This window comes from Acartia tonsa, chromosome 1, assembly GCF_053477335.1.
Source record: "Acartia tonsa isolate MP-2025a chromosome 1, ASM5347733v1, whole genome shotgun sequence".
Taxonomy (NCBI): Eukaryota; Metazoa; Arthropoda; class Copepoda; order Calanoida; family Acartiidae; genus Acartia; species Acartia tonsa.
The window spans coordinates 39576008-39603589 of NC_137260.1; the positions used below are offsets into that span (position 1 = coordinate 39576008).

At 32.5% G+C, this 27582-nt stretch overlaps 2 protein-coding genes across 4 annotated transcripts in view; both read right to left on the reverse strand.

The window, feature by feature from the left end:
- LOC145319234 (uncharacterized) lies at positions 1 to 23622 on the reverse strand. 3 transcript variants are annotated; one of them, XR_013879785.1, is made up of 10 exons: positions 23473 to 23622; positions 15064 to 15191; positions 5381 to 5446; positions 4958 to 5027; positions 3809 to 3924; positions 3126 to 3183; positions 2777 to 2878; positions 1808 to 1888; positions 289 to 480; positions 1 to 135 (listed from the first exon to the last, which is right to left on the reverse strand). XR_013879785.1 is itself a non-coding variant. In XM_080161235.1 (9 exons), exons 1-9 carry the CDS (start codon positions 23620 to 23622, stop codon positions 403 to 405), a joined length of 849 nt encoding a protein of 282 aa, XP_080017361.1. In that variant the 3' UTR covers positions 1 to 402. The 3 variants fall into 3 exon arrangements, 1 of the variants encoding a protein (XP_080017361.1); XR_013879784.1 differs by having other exon boundaries at positions 1 to 158; XM_080161235.1 differs by having other exon boundaries at positions 1 to 480.
- The window catches only part of LOC145319233 (uncharacterized), a 70817-nt gene continuing 66805 nt past the window's right edge, over positions 23571 to 27582 (reverse strand). The window contains exon 34 of the mRNA XM_080161220.1: positions 23571 to 26881. The gene's annotated coding sequence lies outside the window, so the exon portion shown is untranslated. The remainder of the gene's footprint in view (positions 26882 to 27582) is intronic.

The window sequence follows — 27582 nt, forward strand, 5'->3', positions numbered from 1 at the left end:
ACGAAAAATACAATGATATCAAAAACATTTAGGAACTATTAAAAAAGTTGTCATAAAAAAGGTCTTAATCTATTGATATGAGGCCCGGATTAACAAGTACAAATACATCCATACAAAGTCATGTAAATATAAATGCTGAAAAACACCAGACAAAACATCTTAAAAATGCACAAGAAAAAAAAGGAAAAATCTTTGAAAATTGCCAAAAATATTTCTTTTAATGAAAAATATAAATGCCAAAAATATTCTTTTTTTGTAATAATTTAAAATATTTAATCTTTTTCTCACATTAAAGTTAATAATTAATACATTTTCACACCGGATAATTTAGTTTTATTTATTATTTATGAATGAAAAAATTTGAAAAAACTTGTGTTGTTGGGGGGGTGGTGGTGGCTGTGTTTACTCCTTTTCTCCCAGCATAGCACGCACCTTTATTTCATGACCACCGCCAAAAACAACTTTGCCCTCTTTTAAAACCTGAAAAAATTGCAATATTAGCTTTAAAATATCATCCTTATAAAAAAGTATAAGGATCTCTGTGTGTGTGTGTGTCTGTCTGTAACGAAGGATCTCGCTAACAATGAACCGATATGGATCTCTTTTACAGATATATTAATATTTTTTCTTAAAAGGTTTACAACTATTTTTGGGGAGGTAAATCGCCAAAACAGTTTTTAACTTTTTCTTTTCAAATCAAAATTTGATTGCAGGGTGGGGGCGACTTTCCGGACCCCCAACCAAATCAAGTGCCCATAGAGACCTCTAATCCGCTTGTATAATGTATAGCAGTAAGTTGTTTTTTTGTCTGTAGATTTAGATTTCGAAAACTTCTGAACCGCTTGAAAACTTGTGAATGTTATCATTTCATGTCGAGTACGGCTTCGAAACCGATTAATATCAGCTGGATTAGAAACCGTTTTTTAGCCACAACTTAAAATCATGTATAGCAACGTATTAGAGACAATTTTTCATGAATAATAAAATAAAAAAATACCAGTTTTGTTAGTATCGGCTTTCGCTCCCTCGGGGCTAACAATATTCCTATATTCGCTACTAGCGGCTACGCCCCTAGAGGCCTCTAGTGGCACTTTAAATGTTTCTGTTTGTTAAAGTTTACGATAATTCTTTATTTTACGGATACCTCTTAATGTTACGTTGAAGTCTCCCAGATTTTAAGAAAATTTTCAATTTTTTGTCATTTCTTTTAGGAGGGTGGTAGTACCCTCCCCCAAAATAGTTAAAAAACCTTCCCAGGACATATGAGAATCTAACCTGTTAAGGAGAACCCGATCGGTTCAGCGGTTAGCGAGATCCTTCGGTACAGACACACAGACAGACACACAGACAGACAAACATCCTGTTACTTTAGTATAAGGATTTATATGAAGGAATATGAGAAAGATCAGCAACGTTATGAGATAGGCGTCTGAATAATCTGAAGATCTATCAGCTTTTATACGTCGTTTTCGTCTGTATGTTTGGTTGTTCTTTATATAAATCGTTTTGAGATTTTGCTTTAAAAGGATAAAAATACACCTTGAAATAAGAACAATAGGGTTATGAAAAGAATCAATTCTGTGAAAGTCATTTTAAGGATTCGTTTAAGGTTTCCTTTAAATAAATGAAAACAAAAATAATTTTATTATTTGTTGCTTTTTAGAATTATTCAATTTTTATATAGGATAGAAGTAATTTATTCAGTGAGATGGGAAACAATATATCTACATTAAAGTCTCAACCTTAGCTTATCGTTAATTTAGGCATGTTAGAATAGTCCTTTATGTTTAAAACTTGTTTTAATTACCTTTTGAGCGACTCCCTTTTCAGCAAAAACGACATAACCAAATTTAACCGGATTACCGCTATCGACGTCTTTCACAGCGCTCTGAAAAGAAAAAAAAATATTTTGTCTTAACATGTTAATTAAAAACTTATTTCTAGTCAGTTATGGAAACAACAATCTAAAAAATTACATTGAATAGATTAAACTATTACTTGTTCAGAACCCTCCAATCAATATTCAATAAAAGTAACATATGTTGAATTGCTGGGCCAATGCTTAAGATAACGTGATTCTAAAACGTTTTGGTATAGATGTAATTTATAGTAGTGATGGTAATCCGTCGAATTTTCGGGCCGGATTCGGATTCCGGATCCGTCAAAAAAAGTGGCGGATTCGTGCGGATTCCGGATTCTTAATTTTGGCGGATTCCGAATTCGAATTCCGGATTCTAGCAATATTTTAAAAGGATTTTTAAAAAAAACTTTAAAAATTAAGTGCTACATATGTCCTAAAAATCAATGTTCTTGGTGTTCTCTATAATTCACTTCCGAGAATCGAACCAGATTTTAAAAGATATTATATTTTCAAATGGAATCAATTGGCTGAATAGCAGCCCCTGAACATAAATAAGCAGCCACTTGCCACTTGTTAAACAACAAATAGAAGTCGAAGTTCAGCAAACCCTATAAGACGAATAGCAAAGCAGGCCATAGAGGTCAGTCGCACATGACTTGTATTCAGGGAGACAATAGACTTACCTTATGAATAAACATGAATCAAACAGGTCCTCTAGATTATATAATACAGGGTATAGAGAAATATAAATATAATCACCTTATGAATAAACATGAAACAAACAGGTCCTATAGATTATATAGGTAATACAGGGTATAGAGAAATATAAATATAATCACCTTATGAATTAACATGAAACAAACAGGTCCTCTAGATTATATAATACAGGGTATAGAGATAGAGAAATATAATCACCTTATGAATAAACATGAAACAAACAGGTCCTCTAGATTGAAAAATGCTCCTGAGATTATTGTATATAACATCGTGCTCCAAAAAACCGGGAATGGGGCCAACCTGAAAAAAATAATAAAGAATAGTTATTTCTTTCATCGTATTATAAACCGCTTTCCGCGGATATAGAATGTATAATTATAAGATAAAAACCAGTTTTTTTTAGCCCCGAGGTGCAATTTTAATGTGCAATTTTATTAAAAATAGTCCGAAAAATATTTTAACTGTATTTCTGCACTATAAAAGGATAGAAAAAAAACGAAATATGCATGTAAACATTCTGCAATTATTTGTCTGAACAAATACTTACCATAAGTTGTTGGTCACCAGGATAACGTGGGTCAGGTACTGGATCTTTGGCTTTAAACCTTAACAAAAGATAAATATTAGTTTGAGAGAGGCTATGAAACCCTTCATGTTTAGACATATAATCCCAAAGGAACAATTGGAGATTTTATTTTTTAAAGTGCTTTTAACAAAAACTTAGGCAGCTAGGATTAGCCAATTTTTAAATAGAGACAGAAAAACTCAATACATCCTCCTTCTTTATGCACATCATAATTAGTCAAGTTCAAATTGGAACAGTAAATTGTTGCGAAGTAAAAATATAGAAATTTTGTCACTAAAACAATAAACTTACACTTTCAAATACAATAGTTTTAGAGTATGTAGCTTTAAAATATGATTCAATAGGCGAATCTTCAATTTTAAATAAAGAATTTGCAAAGATTGCGTACCTTTTAAAAATACAAATTGCGCGACTTGTAATAATACTACATATAAAAATGCTATGCTTTTCTTTAAAACCGCCATAAGCTTTTGTTTTTTAAAAATATAAGTAAAATATTTGTACCATCTGTAGTTAAGCAGCTATGTAGAAAAGTTTGAGGAAAGTTGGAAAATGCAAATTGCAAGTAAATCAGATAAAAAATCACACAAGCCGCTCAAATTGAAAGTTCTCATTTTTGTTCCACGTCCTTTATATTGACTTACCTATAACCAGCAGCTAATGCACTTTCAGCGACCTTTCCAGTAGACTGTAGACCTCCTTTGCTCTTGACCGTGGCAGCGGCAGCTGGTACCATAGGCTTTACTTTCAATTTCTCTGCCTGTAATCAAAGACGACATTTTAAATTAGCCTCCCATACTTTTTTTGACTGTGAGTTGGAACGGATAGCCAACATAAAAAACATGTTACGCAGTTATTCCAAGTATACCTAACTTTAATTTTTTTAAAATTGTGAAGAGCATTTAGAAGGAAACTTATTTGGGACCATCGTTTTAACGGCCATTAAGATACCATACAATAGATAATTTAAAAAGTTAAATCTGGAATAGTCCCTTTCGTGGCACGCCCCTTGAGAGGCGATTCGTCGTATTTTAAAAATGGCTTTTTATAGGTTATTTTAGTTTATATTGGGTTAGGTGATTGCCTCACAAGGTTGGGTATTTGGCCCCGCAGGGGCTACAAATAGGGGGAAATCTTTTGTGAAAAATACAAAGAATCACCTCTTAAGGTGCGTTGCCACGAAAGGGACTATACCCTGTAAATCCACTTCAATGTAATTTGGTAAAAAGTGGTATGTAAAAAAACTAAAGTAGGTTAACATGATAATGTCATTACCACAATGAAAGTAACAAAAAAGTGTTGTCCTATTTTATTAAACATCTTTTTATTGTCCAATATATTTCTTATGGCGATAAAAACATCATACAAATGTCATTTCTTTTTGACAATAAACCTTTAATAATTAATATTTTATTATGGTCGCAAAATTTCATTAATAAGTATACAAAAGAAAGTATTATTTTTTCTAATTGCTCTTAATTAATGCATTTTATTAATTTAATTTTTATTGACTCTCGTCGATTTTTAATATTAGAACAATAAAGGGATACGGGGATAAGACAATGGAAGATAGTATTCCCCTCAATTTCTTATTTAAAATGATGCCACTGTTAGTATAAAATTGGGAAAAAGAAAGGGGTGTAGATATATCTTTCAATGTCTGCTTCCTCCCTAAAATTATATGTATAATATATATTGAGTCCTTGTAATACCAAGAATGAACATTTTGGACGTACGAGCAGAGACATAACAAAGTTATTGAGTAGCTGCGCTACTAGAACTACTGATCTTACCTTAATAATATTATTAGAATTGGTTGGAAATGGATCTTTTTTGATAATAGCCGAGTATGACATACGTTTGCTGGAAATTCATTATTGGTCAATTTCAAGTATTATAAAGGAGTAACAGGATATCTGTCTGTGTGTGTGTGTGTATAGCGATGAAATTTGTTAACCTCAGCACCGATATTTTTCTTCTGGGAATATGGGTAGGGTTATAACTATTACAGGACGAGATACATGCAACTTCCAAAAAGAAAAAGCTCCCAGAAAGAAACTTCATACCTTTGCTTTTTTACTTTTAAAAAATAAAACTGTAAAGAGGAGGATCGACTTCTCCTTTCCTCAAGTGCCCCTGGAGCCTAGCTACTAAGATACCTTTCTTTAATTACCCTATTAATATCTTGTTTTTCAATATTTGAAATAGACCAAAACCTGGAGTCCAATTTATCTTCTTTTCCCCATAGGTTACAAAATCCACTTGATATTTGATTGATAGGGCTGAAATAAAAAAAATTTTTAGAAAAAAATTATATACACCTATAATTAACACAAAGAAAATTATCACTTCTGTAGATTAATGGTGGAAAAGAGTTTACACAGTGATAGCTGGTACCAACCTTGATAAAATTCCTTAGAGATTATATGCCAACGATGAAGATAATTTTATTATAAAACTTTGTGAACCTGTACTTAAAAAGTCCATCCCTTTAAAGTGAAAACACTGAAATAATGAAAAGAAATTGTAGCACACAAAACTGTAGATTCAAATAAATAAAAACGGTGGGCAGGGTTTCGGATCCGCATTGATTTTTTGCGGATCCTTGACAATAAAAATAAAATCTCCAAACTTTTCAAAAATATTTTTTCTTTAATTCGAAGTCAAAAATACTTTTAATTTTCAAGTCTGACCCTAAACCTTAAAGATTGGCTCTCATCAAGAGAATGTCTGAGATTTTATATAAATTTAGGTAGATTTTTCCATTTTTTCCGCATTTTTTTGAGTCCAAGGATCCGGATCCAAAACCCTGACGGTGGGATTTAAGTTTCTGGTCCGAATTAAGAATTATTTAACCTAAAATGAATAATGCCCTTAACTGGAACTTACTACGTTTACAAGATTTTTACTTTTCATGTTTAAGGCTTCCCTTCAATCATATAAGGATGTTTTTTAACCATATTTTGGACTTACATAACTATCTATTTAATATTGAATAAAAAATCTGAGAAAACGATCTCTACTGACGTAAAAGGGATCATTTTCGATTTATTTTATTAATTGAATTAAGTATATTTCAATTGCTGGTTAGATATTGAAAATAATAATCTGAGGTGAATTCTTTAAAAAACAAAGATGACAACATCCATAAAAGCGAAGAACTGAAACGGTAGGACAAACGGACATTAACACTTGTAGAGTGTCAGAACTGAATAATCCTAATATAAATGTACAAGAGTCAAAGCAAAATTGTACCTAAGTAAATTTGTTAAAAAACTGCTTGATACAGGATAATGTTTATAGACATACTTACATTTTTAGGACTTGATTATAGAGTTGCTTTGTTTATTACATTATACTTTGTTGTCCCAGGAATCAATATACCAAAAATCAGATCAATCCGATGATTAGATCACATAAAAATTTGTTGTTAAAAAAGGAAAAAATCAACATGTTAAAAATGGACGTACAGACATTTTGGTAATAATTATAGAGTTGCTACGCTTTTTAAATCGTACCTGACTACTAAAGGAATCACCATGCAAAATTTGAAATCGATAGGACAATTGTAACATGCCTAAATTAACGAAAAAAGCTATCCGTTACGGACAGACGGACATACGGACGGACGTACGGACGGACCGACCCTAATAATAGAAAAGCTTCGCTTTTAAAAATTTACATATATCTATATAACCTGTATTATTAATGTAAAAGTTTTTAGAAAAGTGATCCAGTTTTAATACCTTTAGATCAATGTCATTTAAGCAATGACTGAAAATACTTTCTCAAAGATAAGATTATTAAGAAATCTTTTAAAGATCAAATTTCGTAAAATTAGCGAAAAAAGCTATCCGTTACCCTAATTATAGAAAAGCTTCGCTTTCAAAAATTGCCTCACTATAATCAGTGTGGCTCACTGAAAAATTAGAGGGGATAATTTTCCCTCACTAAAATTTTAGTGAGGCAAACTGATTTTAGTGAGAAAAAAGTTTTTTTTTAAGAATTCACCTCTGTTTTAAAAATCATTTTTGAATGAATAATATTTTTGACAATTTTACCTACTAAAAGAAGAATTAGGTACTTGTGAAATAACAGACTTGATAATTTAAATTTTTTTAGAAGCAAAAATGACTTAATTTTAAGAGGGGGGTTTTAATACAACCATCTCGTAATCAGTGAGCAAATGGCACTTAGAATTCGAATTTCCATCTATAATTTTGCATGAGTAATCCTTGGTAGATCTATTTTCCCTAAAACGAACAAAAAGTTGGAAAAGAAACGGCTAACGGCTGGCGGCTCATCTGTTTTGCCATTTGTTTGATATCTATATTGCAAATTAGTCACGAAACCTCTCTCAACATAATACTCTTTTCTACTCCAAAACGCTGTCAAACGGTTCTAGACGGTAGCTGTTGGTACTAGAAGTTTTAAAATTGGTTATTGCTATCATTTAACATGAATTAAACCAAAAATATGTTTTAAAAAGTTGATTCCTACGTAATTGATGATGGATTTACCCTGAAATTAGGCAAAAAACGGCTGAGCCGCTAGCCGTTACTTTTCCAACTTTTTGTTCGATTTAGGGAAAATAGACCTACCAAGGATTACTCATGCAAAAGTTCAGATCGAAATTCGAATTCTAAGTGTCATTTGCTCACTGATTACGAGATGGTTGCATTAACCCCCCCCCCCCCCTTATATACAAACAGACAAACTTCACATTACTAAAATCAAATGAAACATAAAACACAGTGCAAACGCAACAAAAATAAATAACTCTTTTTTGCATGACTTCCTTAATTTTGTGTCTCATCCGCGGTTTAGTTTTTTTTCAGGGCTTGAAATGATTGAGGATTAAAAATTATAACGAACAAATATCTTCTAAAATATTAGTAAAAATCCTTTAAAAATGCTAGAAACAATTTGTATTGACTAAATAATTATGTAATTCATATTTTGTTTGTGAGTTAACCTCTTTAAGTTTAAGATTATATGTTTGATGTCTGTTTATCTATTTTGACTAAGAGATCTTTCTAGCAGCATAGAACGATTAGATTCTACTCTTCAGGGAAGGTAGACAGTTTCTTTTTATCATGAAAGTAGATTTAGCCCTCCAAGAGACAAATATAATTTTAACTCCTGTACCCCCTTTCCAATATTTTAAATTCTAATATAGGAAGAAACCATCTTTCTATAAAATTACTGGTTCATGGAAGGTTTTTAACTATTTTTGGGGAGGAATACCTCCACCCTTCAATGACAATAAGAAAAAAAGAGAAACAGTCTTTAGCATTCTTTTACTTTTTAAGTTTTGAAAAAAATAAAAAGTGGGAAGAACGACTTCCATTTCTTCCCTAAAATGTCCCTAGAAGCATAAGGGGAATAGTCGCCAATATATAAAATGTAAAATTTTTTTATGTAGGATGATATCCCTTTTAATCCTGATTTCTAATGACTATGTGGTTGATTTTGTTTTAGTTGCACTACATTATTTATCTATAATTACCAGGGATATAAAGGAATAAGACAATGGCCGATAAATTAACGTACAATTTACAATGATTATACGCAATATTACCCCTTCTGTAGTTTACAAATAACGGTTGAAACGTTTGGACACTCAACTTAATAAACCAATTAATCAAAATTTAATACATTATTAACATATATCCACTTACTTTAATTAGAAACTAGCGGCTTCGCCCCTAGCCTCTAGGGGCTTTGCCCCAAGAGGTTTGATCAACCTAATTTTTCGTATTTTAGATTTAAAAAGAAAAAGTAAAAAAAATTTTTTTTGGGGGGGGGTATTTTTCATTTTTTGGGGGGGTTGGGGGTGTCCCACCCCCCAAGAAAATAGCTTAAAACCATCACAGGACCAGTAGGTATATTCCCTGAAGAGTAGAGCCCAATCGGTTTAGTGGTTACTGAGATCTTAAGCTTCAGACGGACAGACAGACGGACAGACGGACAGACGGACAGACAGACGGACAGACATCGTTTTACTTTGTATTATAGATATAACATAAATCTAAAAAAGACTAAAACTTTTAGGCAATACTTTTTTTTCCACTGTATTGTATGCACTAAGAAAACAATTTTAAACTAGTGCACTACTAACTGTTTTTATAACATTAGATTACATATAGATTAAATATGTAAAATTAATTATCAGAGTGGATATTGCTTCACTAATGATTTTAGTAAATGATTGATTTCATTTAGATGATAATTTTAGAATCATATAAAAACGGTTCATAAAGCGCTACAGTTAACAATATTTTGATAAATTCTGTGATCAACATAAAAACAAGGAGGACAACATCCAATAATAGCGAAGCTCAAACAAGATCAAGGAATGGACAAACAAAGTGAGTTATAAAGCAGATGTTCAGTTCTCATAACCTTGTTATGATTGTTCCCAAAGTTTCATAGACATGTTCTCTTATTCGTTGGCTTCAAAACCTTTTGAGATTTTTAATATTTCTCACAATTTACGATTCTATTCTACAGAAGTGGTGATTTTGTTTGTCATAATACACATGCATTAATTTAGCGTCCACTGCCTTTTACCTTAAGATCCCTGGAATCTATACTTTTTTTCATTATTGTTTTGTCCTTGTCCTTCTTGATTTTGTTATCATTATTGCATAATTTGCTGAAGATGTTGAAGATGTCAAAATGATACAAATGACAGAAAGAAAGGATTGGTTTTCTTAAGATTTACAAGGTTATAGAAAGAAACTTGAACTCAAAATCAGCACTCAGCATCAGTTTGTTTTTTGAAATTATTTTCATATTTTTAGAAGCACTGCTTTTCTTCTTCTATGGCCTGTCCGTCCAAACATACACATAAGCATTAAGGGTTGTGCTATCATTAGAAAAAGGGATAGGTAGGTTGCGGGTAAAATCCGTAAAGGTTGTGTGTTTTAAGTTAAAAACAGTAGTAGAACGATAAAAATTTATGTTAACTTTTAAAAAAAAATTGTTGTCTATACCTAGTTCTTTTTAATAAGATACACATATTTAGTGAATAATATCTTTCTACTATTTTTAAGCCTTAAACCTCACACCTTTACGGATTTTTAGCGCAACCTACTCCTCTCTTTATCGGCCATTGTCTTATCCCTTTAGATCCCTAGTGCGCCCATACATACTACTAAGACACATAAGACTTCAGGGGCTGTGCTATCATTAGAAAATATGTGTATATACTTCAGATTACATACTCGCATTATATTTGTATTTCACTTATGTTTTTTTCCGCTTTAAAATAAGTCTGCTAATTTTAACTGTTTTGATATTCTTTTATGCAATGCATATAAGTGGTAGTAGACTAAAATAAATAAACAGCTTTATATTATCTACTAATGTTTTCTCATTAAGCTACAGTTAATTTTAGACACTTAAGGTGCATTTTTAACACGTATTGTCACTGTTATATTTTCAGGGTTACAGGGGTTGGACTATGAAATATTATTTCATATTTACTCCAATTATAAAGTAAGGAATTTTGGTTGGTTACTTGTAAATATTGGGCAGACGAAATTGTTGTTGATTAATATCATTTCAATTATCCCGGGTATATTAACAAATCTGTAAATTAGCTGTTTATTTCTAATTATTGTAATGAAAGCACCGGAGCTACCCCAATTACCGTCTGTACAATATTTCATTAAAAAGTGTTTCCAATGCTTAATTTTTCCCCCATTCCCCTAAAAAATCATAATCATTTTCACCTAAAATAATCTTATTTTATAGAGCAATTCCTCCTTGCATCCAATATTTAGCAGCTATCAAAGGCAGAATTTTAGACTTAATAATAAGTGTAAAGATTAATGTATCTTCTAATGCAATATTACTATAACCCTGGTGTTTTACAAGAAAAAAGTTTTGTGCAAAGTAGGACCTTTTAATTAGTTTACATGATTTTTTTTAACAGCCAGGGACAAAAGTATAGAACAACGTAAAACTTGGAATAAAGTGTTACATGTCCTTTTATTTTGAATAATCTTATTATACAAACGCAATATCCTTTAAAGGTTCAGGTACACTAAAAACGACTAAATGTTAAAACCATCCCCACAGAGGTTTAAAAGATATTTCAACATTATCTATCCTAATTTGAAAACAATTTATTTCCAATTGTAAAACGCTACAAATTGAAGTTATCTCTTTATATCCATGTCAAGAAAATGCCCGTTATCCAGCAATGTTAGAATGTGTATTTCTTTAATTTACTAACACGAATTGCATGTTACGTGTATACGATACATGCACTTAATAATAAGCAAAAAAGGAAGTGTTTTTTCAAAACCAAAACTAAATGCTTCAAAAAATAGCACAGCAAAGGATCAAATCCAAATTTTGCCAGGTGATTTTTAAAAAAATATTTAGAATTTAGATATTAGATAATCATAAACTAGTTTTGTTCAGAAAGAGATATTGACAAACGTGTAATGTTTTAGAGTGGATGCATTACAAAAATAAAGTTGATATTATCGAAAATACCTTTAAATGTTTTGTTAAAAAGCTAGGTAGTTGTTATGTACACTTACCCAACAAGAACAAAATTAATAAGAATGGGGTATTTACTAAGTAGGCTTAATTATAATGTGCAACTTTTAGTAGCGAAGCTACTCGATGACTTTAAATGTCGGTAAGTTAGGTTTATTTGGGTAAAAACATTTTTTCTTTGAAGATTATACAAAAGATGATCGAGGGCTCTAATGAGCATTTAGTTTATAAATCAATTTGTCCCTTCGTTCATAACGCTATTAATGATTTATTTTAGGGTATCCAATTTTAATAATAACACCTTAATCAACAGTCATAACGCTATTGAGAAGATAGATTTTGAGCGGAGGAAAGCTAACTTTCCTGTTGAAGATATACTGTAGCGCAGAAACTTTATTCGGCTTTTATATTTGTGTAGATTTATTTTGCATCTAAAATGAAACCAATTTTAAATATTTTTATTAAAATTGCAATTTTTTAAAATACTATTTAGTTGAAGTACCTATACTTTGAAATTTCATCAACTAATTTTGACACAATATTTTAAAAGGACCTACGTCAAAGAAGATTAGGTTAAGATACTTTCTATTTGTACAGATTTACATTTGATAAAAACATAAATCTGAAGCAAAGCATAGAATATTAAGGACAGCTATATTTGATGGTAGCACAGTAACAAAGAAATAAAACAATTTTAAGCTAATAAGTATGACAACATCAATAAAAGTTTAACGAATAAGATTAGACATTCACAAATGTATGTAGAGGGACAACGCAATTAGAATTCAACATTCTTCAGAAGTCTGAGCAAAAATTCGAATAAGTCTAATCCAATTTCCAAACTTACTTTTTATGACTTGATTATGGAGATTCTTCGCTTACAATATTGTACCTAATCGTTCTAGCAATCATTATTCCGAAATCATATGAAAATTGCTTTCAAAAGAATAAAATCTTTCTATTAAAAAAGGACAGCTACTGACTTCCTTGTAATGATTCTAAAATTAATATGACAGACAAAGTAACATGTAAAACAGCTGGGCTAAAAAAATATGATTTTATAATCCTTAGCATGTTAACGAAACTGGCGTGAAAAAAAGAAATTATAAGAAAGATTATCTTTTAATAGGATCAAGGAGATAGGGTTTCAAATTCAAACATTTTAGCTTAAATATAATCAATAATAAAGTGATAGGTAAATGATTCGGCAAAACAAAAATTTTGAAATATATGCAAAACTAAATAAATTACATAGGTAGGTATTCTTTTGCAAATATTGCCTTTAATTTGGATCTGTCCGTCACAGCAACGTTGAAAAAAATTGTCTAGAGCTATAAAACTATGTTTTTTTTTATTCTATTTTCTTTAGTCCATACTAAGTTTTTTTTAATTTTGTAATTTTGTCTCAACCTATGAAACGTCAGATTTTATGAGTTTTTAATACTTGGTTATTAGTTATTATCTCATTGTATTATAGACAGGTTTCTTAAATGCTATGCTACATATGATTATTCAGTATATCTGAAAACCGGTTCTTATCAATCGGTTTCGTAGTCATTATACTGAAAAAAGAATTAATATTTTACGGCTACTAAAGAAACATGTTCCTATTTTAATTATAGACAACTATAAAGATATATGTAAAATAATCATCCCACCCCCTCCTCTTACAAATGAACTTTGTATTAATCAGGGGCTGCTATTTAGCCAATTAATTCCAATAGAAAATGCCGCAAAATTTGATATTTTGTTTGAGTAAAGTTGGAGTAAATCTTATTTTACGTAACTAAAGGGGAGTGGGTAAGAAGGGTGAGAAAAAAGAGACGGAGGGTTGTGGGGAAAATGTTCTTTAGATTTGTTTGTCAGAATCACATTACCTTTTCCCTGGTATTAATAAATGTTGTGATAGTTGCTTCTTATCTTTCCAACTTTTAACTCAATACTTAAAAGTGTCTAATAGTTGTTACTCAAAGTTTTTATAATTTTAACATTAAGAAGAACCCTTTATTGAAAGATGAGTTCTTATGCTTATTTTTTGTGGCATTATTCTTGCTGTGCTCCTAATAGATATAATTGTTCTTGTTTCCTCATATTAAAGTTCCCTAAATTCCCTGGAATGATGAGTTCTTACTGTGTGCACTTAATACGAGGATATTAGGGGTAACCTGATATACCTTTACAAAACTCATTTTAAAATTATTAATCATGTTACAAATATATCAAGAGACCAAATAAGAAAAAAAACTTTTTATTTTAATGAAAAATAAGAAAAGTTTTGTTGAATTTTTTTTTATATTATTTTCAATTTATAGCCTCATGTTTTAGAATCTCATAAAAAAGCTTATATAACAAAATCTTCTGAAGAGTAACAGAAAACTTTTTGGAGAACACCTTTTTAGGGGTCCTTATAAAAACTTAGAAGAAAAGGCAAATACAACATACTTTTTTTTCAAAAGTCATAAACTTAGGATGAGTCCAAATTTCGAAGGAATTAAAATATAGATACATAAGAATTATGTAAAGAAAAAGAGAACAAGTGGGCGAATTATTGAATAAATCTAGAAGCCCGAGACACTTTAAAAGCATCCAGTATACATTATACAATTTACTTTGTCTGTTGGTCCGTCGGTCATGCAACAAAGGATATATATCTTTTTTAAGGTTTCGTGATTTTCTATCTTTCTTTCATTCTCTTCTATTAGAGGTAATTCAATTTGTCGTTAATAATCAAAAGTTTTTTATGCATCGTTACTAAATGACTTTCAAATCGTTATCAAATATGTATACCTTTCTCTAAATATTCCCTACTTTTTTGTTAATATTTATTTTCAATATAGAATTTATAATATCTTAAGACAAAAAGAAATATTTTCGAAGAAAAATTCTTATCGTATAATGTTAATCTCTTTATCTAGATAAATTTCAAATATTTCAACAACTTTAATTATGAGAGAAAATTAATATCTTTCGGAGCAACGCTTTTCTATTATTAGATTTGTCCGCAGACCCTTTTACGTATTCACTGAATGAAAGTAAGAAATACAGTGTCTACACAGTCTCTATGCCCCGTAGTTTCATACTGTCGCAGGATTTATTATATTACTGCTATTCTTTCTTAATGTATAAATTAACTGATCCTAAAAGTTTTTTTAACTTCCTTTATCATTCTTTGCTTTAATACCTTGTAGACTTTTATCAATCTTGATTAAATAGAATAAAATAGCAGTGTGTAAGCTTTTCCACCAATAATTTTAATCTACAGAAGGGATAATTTTAAAATAATTAGGAGTGTACAAAAAAATAGCATTCATTGTCTTTTTCTTTAAGACAGATAGTACAAGAATATTTTTAACGGATATAAAGAAACCAATGTGTAGCTCACCTGTCAATAAAAATACCAGAGTTATTAGATGATGGTATGTCATGATCGGGAGAAACACTGGACTGGCGAATACGTGAAGAAAATATGCTCTCAGATTTCTGCGAAAAATATCGGGATATTCTGCTAGCCTAAAATATTACAATCATATTAATTAAATATTAAACAAGGACGATTTTTTCCTTGTTCATTGTCAGATGTAAACATTAAAAAACATCCAGTACTTAACTATCTAATGAGCTGATTATTGAGTAAGTTTGGATAATGATATTAAATATTCACGTACATATCATTACTATCCTCATCCTAAGCTCCTCTGCGGAGATCGTCAAGCCATACTCGGATAGGGTGAGGTAATCATTAGGAGCTCTCATGAGATAGCGGGTCAACCCCCTAAGAAACTATGGATTGGCTAATTCAATCAATCTAGAAAGCGTAGAAAGTCTTTAATTGTTACCAGAAAGTCCGTTACTGCATTTCAAACATGTTGATTTTTCATTGTTTCAATATAATTAACATTTTTTATAACACAAAAAAACTGCTCTCACAAGTAAAGATAGCACGTTTTTTAAGTTTTATAAATTAACCCATTAATGACAATAGGGTCTTAAACGACGCACAAATTCAAACCTATACTATCACTCTATTTTTTTGTGCTGTCCTTTTTAAATGTTTGTAAATAACTGAATAGAGCTTCAAGTTTTGTCCTCTACATTGCTTGGGCTCTCACTTAATTCGATGACCAGATGAAATCATATTTTCATGGCAGAGGTGGAAAAAATAGGAAAAAATTTCCACACCAGGTCTAACTTTTTTCTATTAATGAATTAAAACATACTTATTTATAATTAATTATAGCATTTATTATATATTTTTAGTTTCTGCTAAGTTTTCTTTAATTTTAGTTAGTTTACATACTTTTTTTTGATAATTTGTTGTGCGTCGTATTGGACGCATTCGGACTAATCATTTTAGCCATTACGTCCTTTTTGACCTTATAGGACTAATCATTTTAGAATTTTACTGTATAATCTCCTATAATCTGCTAGTTGCTTCGCCCCTAACCTCTAGGGTGGGTGGGGGATGTCAGGAAAATAGCACAAAACCATCCCAAGGTGTTTATAAAGCTTCTCTGATAAGTAAAACCAATTCAGACCCGCAATTTCTGTAATCTTTGGCTTGAGACAAAAAACCTTACTACTTTTTAGTATGGAATACAATACAAGCAGCGGCTACGCCCCTAGAGGCATCTAGGGCCCCTTAGGTTGCGGGGGGAGTCAAATCCCCTCTTTCAATGACAATTTTTTAAAGAACAAGTTTTTTTTTAAATTTTGTTTTTTTTATTTTCTAGGGGTGATTTCTCTCGGGATGGTGGTGGTACCCTCCTTCAAAATAGCTATAAACCTTACCAGGACCTAGTAGAAGCTACCATGTAACGGAGCACCATTTAGGTTCAGTGGTTAGCAAGGTCCTTTGGTACACACACAAAGACATACAATAACCTGTTACTTTATTTTAAGGATATAAAAATAGTAGCGCAGATAATCTACAACTAGGGTCTGTCTGTACGTCCACCTGTCTGTATTTCCATAATTGCATCCAAATAAATAATAGCTACCTTACAACTAGGGAATGTATGTATGTCTGTCTATATATCAAAATTACAGCCAATTAAAGACTGTAAATATGTTTATACTTCTGTAATTTTTATTGCAGCCTAGCTGTTAAGGGATTCATGAAAATAGCGCAGATACTCTACAATTATGGTCTGTCTGTATATACGTCCGTCTGTATATACACAATTGCATCCAATTAATTAACAACTACACTACAACTAAGAAATGAATTTGTTAGGGATCTAAAGTAATAAGTCAATGGCCGATAAATTGATGTACTTACTCAGGGCTATTATACCATAAAATCTTTCTGTAGATTACATTTAGTGGTTGAAACATTTGGACACTTAACTTAATAAACCAACCAATCAAAATACAAATACAATTCCCCAAAGTTAGCAAGACAACAAATAAGAAAAAGTTATTATAAAACTTTGGGGACTAACAGGGGCTGGGAGGGGGGGCGAGGGTTTGTCATGTATTGGGTTGTTCAATATAATTGTCGACAAAATCATATTTCTTAGCTAAAGCATTGTAATAGAGTGAAAGGATATCTCTCTGTGTATCTGCTTAACTGATATGCTTCTTTTTTTACTTTGTAGCTTCTCATAGGTCCTGGGAAGGTTTATAACTAACTATTTTTTTGGAGGTTACCTCCACCCTCCAAAGAGAAATCGCCCCTTAAAAAAAAAACCCAACACAAGAAAAAATAGAATAAACTACATGAAATTAATTCTTTTTAAATCTAAAATAAAAAAACATTGTTGTTGAATTCAATGACCTCTCCCCATCTCAAGTGCCCCTAAAGGCCTCTAGAGGCGTAGCCATTGGTACCAAATAATTATTTTCTGAATTGTTTTATACAGACGAATGGACGTACAGACAGACACTGATTGTAGAGTATCTGTGTGATGTATCCTTATAATAAAGTAACAGGATATATATTCTACATGTGTCTGTGTGTACTAAGGGATCTCACTAACCACTGAACCGATATGGTTCTCCTTTACATGGTAGCTTCTCATAGAACCTGGTAAGGTTTATAATTATTTTGGGGGAGAGTATCACCACCCTCCAAAGAGAAATCGCCCCTTAAAAAAACCCCAAAGAGAAATCCCCAACACAAAAAAAACAGAATTAACTTAATTAAATTAATTCTTTTTAAATCTAAAAAAAAAATATTGTTGTTGAATTCAATGACCTCTCCCCATCTCAAGTGCCCCTAAAGGCCTCTAGGGGCGTAGCTACTAGTACCAAATAATTATATTCTGAATTGTTTTATGCAGACGAATGGACGTACAGACAGACACTGATTGTAAAGTATCTGTGTTATGTATATCCTTAAAATAAAGTAACAGGATATACATTCTATATATATGTGTCTGTGTGTACAAAGGGATCTCACTAACCACTGAACCGATATTGTTCTCCTTTACATGGTAGCTTCTCATAGGACCTGGTAAGGTTTATAAATATTTTCGGGGAGAGTACCACAACCGCCCTAGGAGAAATCACCCCTAGAAAATAATAAACCCCTCTCAAAATTTTTTATCAATTTTTCTCTAAAAACTGTAATTAAAAGAGGGTGTTTGACTCCCCCCCAACCCAAGGGTCCCTTAATGCCTCTAGGTGCGTAACCGCTGCTAGTATAGTGTTCCATACTATAAAGTAGTAAGGTTTTTGTCTGAAGCTAAAGATTATAGAAATTTCGGGTCTGAATTGGTTTTACTTATCAGGAAAGCTTTATAAATATCTTGGGATGGCTTTATGCTATTTTTCTGACATTCCCCACCCACCCTAGAGGTTAGGGGCGAAGCAACTAATAGATTATACAGTAAAAGCCTAAGATGATTAGTCCGATATGGTACATAATAGACGCATGGGTAAAATGATTAGTCCGAATGCGTCGGAAACGACGCAAAAAAAAAACTTCTTTGGTATGCCACAAATCAAAAAATCTAAAAATACAAATGTCTTACAATCCCTTAAGGAAGCTGTGTTTAAAATTTGAAGCGATTCTGACGACAGGGGGGAAGTTCGGCACTAACGGGTTAAGAGAGAAAAATGCTGATCAATAATTATCGATTTAATATTCTAGTAAGGGGGGGGTTTTTAATGCAACCATCTCGTAATCAATGTATAAATGGCACTTAGAATTCGAATTTCGACCTCAAATTTTGTATGAGTAATCCTTGGTAGGTCTATTTTCCCTAAATCGAACAAAAAGTTGGAAAAGTAACGGCTGGCAGCTGGCGGCTCAGCCGTTTAGCCGTTTTTTGCCTAATTTCAGGGCAAATTCATCATTAATTACGTAGGAATCAACTTTTTAAAACATATTTTTGGTTTAATTCATGTTAAATGATAGCAATAACCATTTTTAAAATTTCTTGTACCAGCTGCTAAACGGCTAGAACCGGCTGAAAACGGCTGGGAGCTGTCAAGAGAATGAATAGTTGATAGGGCATGTGACATGTCTAGGGGTAGGTTTTTATGGTTGCTGAGCTCAAAAATACTACCAAAAATAGTGGCAGCTCAATCATATGGCAGCTGGGTAACGGCCGCTGCTGAGCTGGGAGCTGCCAAGAGTTGAATGTGTAGATATGGCTTGTGACATGTCTAGGGGTAGGTTTTTATGGTTGCTGAGCCTCAAAAATGCTACCAAAAATAGTGGCAGCCCATCAATTTGGCAGCTGGGTAACAGCTGCAGCTCAGCTGGTAGCGGCCAAGAGTAGAATGGGTAGATAGGGCTTGTGACATGTCTAGGGGTAGGTTTTTATGGGTGCTGAGCTCAAAAATGCTATCAAAAATAGTGGCAGCTCATCCATATGGCAGCTGGGTAACGGCCGCTGCTCAGCTGGGAGCAGCCAAATGTAGAATGAGTAGATAGGGCTTTTGACGTGTCTAGGGGTAGGTTTTTAGGGGTGCTGAGCTCATAAATACTATTAAAAATAGTGGCGACCCATCCACATGGCAGCTGGGTAAAAGCTACAGCTCAGCTGGGAGCGGCCAAGAGTAGAATGAGTACATAGCGCCTGTGAGGTGTCTAGGGATAGGTTTTATTGGGTGCTGAGCTCAAAAATACTACCAAAAATTGTGGCCGCCTATCAATATGGCAGCTGGGTAACAGCTGCAGCTCAGCTGGTAGCGGCCAAGAGTAGAATGGGTAGATAGGGCTTGTGACATGTCTAGGGGTAGGTTTTTATGGGTGCTGAGCTCAAAAATGCTATCAAAAATAGTGGCGGCCCATTCACATGGCAGCTGGGTAAAAGCTACAGCTCAGCTGGGAGCGGCCAAGAGTAGAATGAGTTCATAGGGCTTGTGACGTGTTTAGGGGTAGGTTTTCATGGGTGCTGAGCTCAAAAATACTACTAAAAAAATCGCCCATCCATATTGCAGCTAGGTAACAGCTAAGCTTAGCAGTAAGCCGTTATTTAAGACTCATTGACTATTGGGACTATTGAAGGATAACCAAATATTGAATATTTCAGTAAAAATACACTATTGTCATTTTATATTATTAATAACAACACCTTATCAATGTATTGATTTAGTTGTAAAACGGCTGAAATTAGCTGAGAACAGTTACCAACAGATAAAAGTAAACAAGTAAAGACATAGCTTGGGATGTGTCAAAGAGGTGTAAGTTTTTATAGGTGCCAAGCTCATTAATACTCCCAAAAATAGAAAAGCCCATCCAAATGGCAGCATGGTAAGGGCTGCTGCTCAGCTGTAGCTGTTACCCAGCTGCCATATAGACAGGCCCGAACTTTTATTGGTAGTATTTTAGAGCTCAACACCCATAAAAACCTACCCCTAGACACGTCACATGCTATGTACTTTTGGCTATTGTTAGCTTTTCTCAGCCGTTTTTTGGTAGTTTTCAGCTCTTGAAACAGTGAAATCTAGTAATTAAAAAGAGTTATTAGTAATATATCCATAAAAAAAAGGTAAAATGTTAATAGGGAGAAGTTTAATTCCACTGAAATAATCAATTTTTTAAGCCTCAAAAAACAGCTGAGCTGTGGCCATTACCCAGCTGCCATATAGAAGGGACGGCACTAATTTTTGAGCTCAGCGTCCATTAAAACCTACCCCTAGACACATCAGAAGCCCTATCTACTCATCTACTTTTGGCCGCTCCCAGCTGAGCTGCAGCTGTTACCGAGCTGCCATATGGATGGGCGGCCACTATTTTTGGTAGTATTTTTGAGCTAAGCAACCATAAAAGCCTACCCCTAGACACGTCACAAGCCCAATCTACTCATTCTACTATTGGCCCCTCCTAGCTGAGCTGTAGCTGTTACCCAGCTGCCATGTGGATGGGCCGCCACTATTTTTGGTAGTATTTTTGAGCTCAGCACTCTGAAAACCTACCCCTTGACACGTCACAAGTCCTATCTACTTATTCTACTCTTGGCCGCTCCAAGGTGAGCTGCGGCCGTTACCCAGCTGCCATATGGATGGGCGGCCACTATTTTTGGTAGTAGTATTGAGCTCAGCACCCATGAAAACCTACCCCTTGACACGTCACAAGCCCTATCTACTCATTCTAATCTTGTCCCCTCCCAGCTAAGCTGCAGCTGTTACCCAGCTGCCATATGGATGGGCTGCCACTACTTTTGGTAGCATTTTTGAGTTTAGCACCCCTAAAAACCTACCCCTAGACATGTCACAAGCCCTATGTACTCATTCTACTCTTGGCCGCTCCAAGGTGAGCTGCAGCTGTTACCCAGCTGCCATATGGATGGGCGGCCACTATTTCTGGTAGTATTTTTGAGCTTAGCACTCCTAAAAACCTACCCCTAGACACGTCACAAGCCCTATCTACACATTAAACTCTTGGCAGCTCCCAGCTCAGCAGCGGCCGTTACCCAGCTGCCATATGATTGAGCTGCCACTATTTTTGGTAGTATTTTTGAGCTCAGCACCCATAAAAACCTACCATTAGACACGTTACAAGCCCTATCTACTCATTCTACTCTTGGCCGCTACCAGCTGAGCTGCAGCTGTTACCCAGCTGCCATATGGATGGGCTGCCACTATTTTTGGTAGCATTTTTGAGCTCAGCAACCATAAAAACCTACCCCTAGACATGTCACATGCCCTATCAACTCTTCATACTCTTGGCAGCTCCCAGCCGTTTTCAGCCGGTTCTAGCCGTTTAGCAGCTGGTACTAGAAATTTAAAAAATGGTTATTGCTATCATTTTACATGAATCAAACCAAAACTCTGTTTTTAAAAGTTGATTCCTACGTAATTAATGATGAATTTGCCCTGAAAATAGGCAAAAAACGGCTAAACAGCTGAGCCGCCAGCTGCCAGCCGTTACTTTTCCAACTTTTTGTTCGATTTAGGGAAAATAGACCTACCAAGGATTACTCATGCAAAATTTGAGATCGAAATTCGAATTCTAAGTGCCATTTATACATTGATTACGAGATGGTTGCATTAAAAAACCCCCCCTTTTATCAGTTATGTACTAAGGAGCTTTTTTCTTTTATAATTTTTAACAATCAAACCTTTCAGTTTCCAATCTTTCCGCTATTCAATAGACAGCTACTTAAATGCACTAAACATTATTAGCTCCTACTGCTGCTTTGTCAGGTGCGCGACATTATTAGTTAGAGAAGGGGGAATGCCTTTGCCCCAAAATAGGCGCATCTCATTAATATACACCGATGGTACTTCCAGACAAAGTTTGTGCCATCAAAGAGTTGGTTCTCTGATGGGTGTTACTTAACCAGTTACCCAGGGTGTTTGGACAGAAAGGGAGAGATATGGCTCTTCCTAGGTATCCTTGAATGTTGGACCTGACGGTAAAGTGTGATGAACAACAGCATCGCCCATATGAGGTAATAGTAATGGTCAACACCACAATGTATACCCTACATGACATAATAAATCAGTTACTAAATGCTAGTTAGGTGTTATTTGATATTTATAAAAACAATTTTATGCTTACAATTAGTATTTTCGTTAAATTGCTAATTACAAACAATAAAAACAACAATATGACATAAATCTTTTAATGTTACATAATCGGCTATTATCAGTAACGAAGTTACTCTAAAATAAATAAGATGCACCATTTTGCTCTGTTAGTAAAATTACTAACAATTTTCTTTAAATTGTCAGGGATGGAGGGGATATTAAACTGCCAATTTAACTGGTACCCAAAGTTTTATAACAACTTTATCAAGTTCTCCAACACAAAATAACTCTGGGTAGTTTTACTAGGTTTGATTATTTCGAATCAAAACTAGAAATGTGCAAACTTTTCCACCAATAAGTTTACTAAGTTTATCAATTATTGTCGCTTTCTTTAACATTATTGATAACAGCTGATAGCTTATTGCTGCGCTAATAATGGGTATTATTGTACTTTTTATTAGGTAAGTATGTCTAGATTGCTGACATATCATTGTTAATAATGATATCAAGTATAACACGTCTAATATTCTCAGTTTTATGACTCTAGGGCGGCTCTAGGTATAATATTATAGTCATGAACTTAAAATTGTAATTTTGGGCACAATACACAAAATATTGGCTTTAGAATAAATATTTTTTAAAGACTTAATAAAGCATAGGTATAGATGAAAGAAGTTATTTCTTATCATGTACTTTTTAACGAATCAGGTTAAGTAACATCCAAACAGACAATCAATCCTTTGATTGTGCCGATTTTGAAGTCCTAACTGAGCATAGTATTGAGTTGCGCATGTCAATGGGCCAAGGCATTCCCCTGCTCTCATTATTAGTGTCACGTGCCAAATATATCTATGGACAATTTTACCTTATAAACTTCGGAATCTGAGCTCTCCTCATCTGAGTAAAATATTTCATCAAACTCTGCCTCCTGCATTCTTAAAAAAGTCATCGAAACTTTTAGGATCTGAAATTTAACAAAAAACATTTGTAAATAGCAGGTATCATCACTTAACATGAGATTTTCAATAGTTTAACATAGAATAAATAGAATAACAAGAATAGACTTAAAATAGCTGGTGTACATTTATTAATTTCCATAATACTTGGAATTTTAGAAACCCACGAAATCAAACCCTTCTTTAAATACCTAGGTACTTAAATTCATAATACAAAAATAAAATTTTCTAATATACCTTTTAAAATAAAAAATCTTTGAAATTGTGTACTGTAAAAACCAATTAATCTTGAAGATAAAGACTGCATGTTAACACCCTTTATCTAAACTTAAACCACACAACAATAACAATTTCTCATATAGAACAATAATAGAACACAAAGATGATTATTTAAGTATTATTAATATTCTTTACGGTTAGTTATACTTTATTTGTTTTGATGTGTCAGTTTTTGAATATTTATTTATCGCATTGTAATATAGACAGCTTTTCGCGGATATTAAAAAGAAAAAATATAAGATTAAAACAGTTTTGTTAGACCCGAGGAGCCGAAGGTCCAGACTAACAAAACTGGTATGGATTTTATGATTTTTATTTTAATATTAAAGAAAAATTGTCTGTAATACAATGCAATGCATGTTTTTTCAGTGTGGATAAGTACCGGTTTTAATCCAGCGGATATCAAGCGGTTTCGAAACCACCATAGTATAAATTAATTTCAAATCTCCCGGGGGAGGGGACATTAGACTTTAGATTATACTGGTGCCTAAAATGTTATAACCAAGCAAGTTTTTTTATTCGTTGGCTCAAATACTTTTGATGAATTTATTGGATTTAGATTGGTTGGTTTCAAAATACCAGTGTCATAAAATTTACTCTCCAAATGGGGGATATATATCAATTTATTATACTCCATTGTCTTATCCCTTACGAACCTTTTTATATGGCTTTTCCAACGCTAAAAAGCAACACGACCTTTAATAATTTAAAATTATGATCAGGCTGAAAATGTCTAAAATCATGGCATAACTGTTTTACTATATAAAAATATGCACTGCACTTCATATTTTGCTTCCTCATAACCCATGCCAAAATCATGATCTATTCTTAAAACCACTTTTCATCATATCATTAGCAAAATTATATTTTAAACAATACTTTTTTCTGGTAAGGGTAATTCATAACAATTACTTTTACATCAATCAAACAAGAACAATAAAAAAAGGTGAAAATAAGAATTTTTTAGACAATTTTTCTTGAAAACAATTCTTAAGGTATAAGAGGAGTTATTGAGGGGCAGTCAGCCACTGAATCAAAACGAACAGCTGCCAAGCTTTGACTTATTTGTTGGAGCAATTAATAATAATGCTAAGAACTTCTCATACATCTATGAAAAAAAGACACAAAAACAATAATTTTTATTACAAATTACAAACTATTAATTTTTAAGATGATTTAAAGAGAAAGCCACAAATGTATATTTCTATTGGTTCCGTTAAACACAAAAATCATTAATTTAAAGAAATATTTCACTATTGTTTAAAACTTATTCTTTGAAAAATTTACATTAATATTGCCAAAAACATTTTAATTAAAACTGTCTTAGACAACAATCTTTAGCCGAAGTATAAGAACTTGCTTAGTATAAATAGGGTGGCGAGTTTAAAATAAATGCATTGAAAGTACCGAAAGTTCTTGAGCCAACGAATTAGATCAAATTTTGGCACTGGTTTAATTTACAATCCGATGGCCACTCCCTCCCTGATTTCCTTACATAACTAGCCGTAATAAGTTTGGGAAACGGTGAGTAATAATTAGTAATTTCAACAAGGAACAAAATATCCAAAATAATGACAATCTCAAATTAAAAAGAATTTAAGAGGACTCAGTACCAAATAAAGATAATCTAGAAATCTATTTTACTCCATATTAGTTTAATGCTTTAAAAGGCAGAATTAAAAATCAAATAATTAAGGCAAGAATGGATCGTTGTCCATTGTCTTATCTCTGCATTTCACGAAAAAAATTCTGTAATTTGGCATTCCAGTAAAATAAAAATTTAAGTTGGAAAGTATTAATTTAAAGAGTAGCTACTAAAGTATTGTTTATCCAACCATAAAAACATAATGGTGTTGCTTTTCTTAATACAATAATATCTTGCTTTCTCAACTTAGAAACTAAATTGCCTTAAGTGTATTTTTTAAAGTCTTACTAGAACGTTGACATTAAAAAGAAATTACAAAATACATTTTCAGTATTGCTTCTAAACTGATAAATAACCACTGGATTAGAACCGGTTCTTAGCCATACTGATGAAATATGTATATCATCGAATTACAAACAATTTTCTACGAATAATTAAAAAAAACTAAATGAATATTAGTAATGCCAATTTTGTTAGCCCGGGCCTTCGACCCCGTCCCCTCGGGGCCTCCAAAACTGGTTTATATAATTTTATAATTTATCATTTTAATATTCACGGAAAGCTGTCTATAATACGACGTGAATAATAACCAAAAATGAGAAATCATGTATTTAAAACTACTAATGACATTTATTTAGACAAGTTTGTTCAACTTAAAATTTCACAAATAAAAATTTTTAAACAAACGCATCAAATACCTACTTAAGAAAAGGGACAAGAAAATAGATGTCGAACTTAACTATAATGAAAAATCATGTATCGTATCTTATTGAATAATCATACAAAAACCATAGTATTATGAAGGACGAAGGCACGGGCTAACAAAACTTGCATAGTTCTTATAATTTTTTTATCCGCAGAAACTTTCTTTAATGCGTTGCGATAAATAAATAATTTCTACGTTATCCTCTCCCTGTACCTATAAAAAAAACATATGCCTTTAATTCCTTTATCCCTGGATTGTCAGTAATTTTAGAAAAAAAACTTACAGTTAGTAAAAATGAATATAGTAAGCCTTTCCTATTTGCTTTTCCAAAAAATAAGACAATGGACGATAAATTGTTACTTACATCCCCAGTGATCATTAACAAAATTAAACCTTCGGTAGATTAGAATTAATTGGTTCAAAAGTTTAGACACTACTTATCAAAATTCAATTCGGGTGGCCAAAGTTTTGAGTCAACGAATAAAGTGGTTATAGAATCTTCAGTACTAGTGAAATTTACAGTCCAATGTTCCCTCCCTTTCTGGATGATTCTTCTTACTTCTGACTTTATCCAAAACAGTATAACTAAGAATTGTAATAAATTAAATAAGTACACAGTAAACATTTTTCACTTGAGTAAACTCTTCATGTCTCCACTATTTCTATTTGAATGCAGTTATTACAACACCTGAATTTTGATTATTTGATAAACACTGATACGTAATTATTTTGGCATGTTAACAATATTGTAAATACACTTGTAATACCTAGTGAAATAATGTATTATTAAATACGTTTTTATTTTTGATTTTCATATTTCCAGTAAGGCTTCCAAACCGATTGATATCCTCTGTATCATGTATAGCATCGTATTACAGACAATTTTCCAGAATATTAGAATAAAAATCATAAAATTAAAACCAGGTTTGTTAGTTCAGGCTAAGCAAAAAATTGATTTTCATTTTATTTTTTTTATTTTAATATCCGCAGAAAAGCAGTCTATAATACGGTGCGATTTTATGGATTAGTAAATTTTTATTTAAAGAAATCTAATATTAGCAGGGCAACTAACCGATCGTTTTCGCTTATGGACATGATTGTCCTTGTATTCAAAGTTTACTTTTAAAGTTAAAGACCTTTGACATTTCATGAGTATACTATCTTTTGATATAATGCAACTGATATTACAAAGATAAAATATTCACATTTTTTGTTTATTTATATTATAAATCTCACCCACCCTTAATTAACCACTTAACAAGTATTTGCAGTGATCTGAAGGGATAAGACAATGTGCGATAAATTCCTAAAATAGTAGTATGTATTAGGCATTCATTTTAAAAGTAATTTTGGGAAATATTCATACGGACTTCTAAATAATGTTGAGCA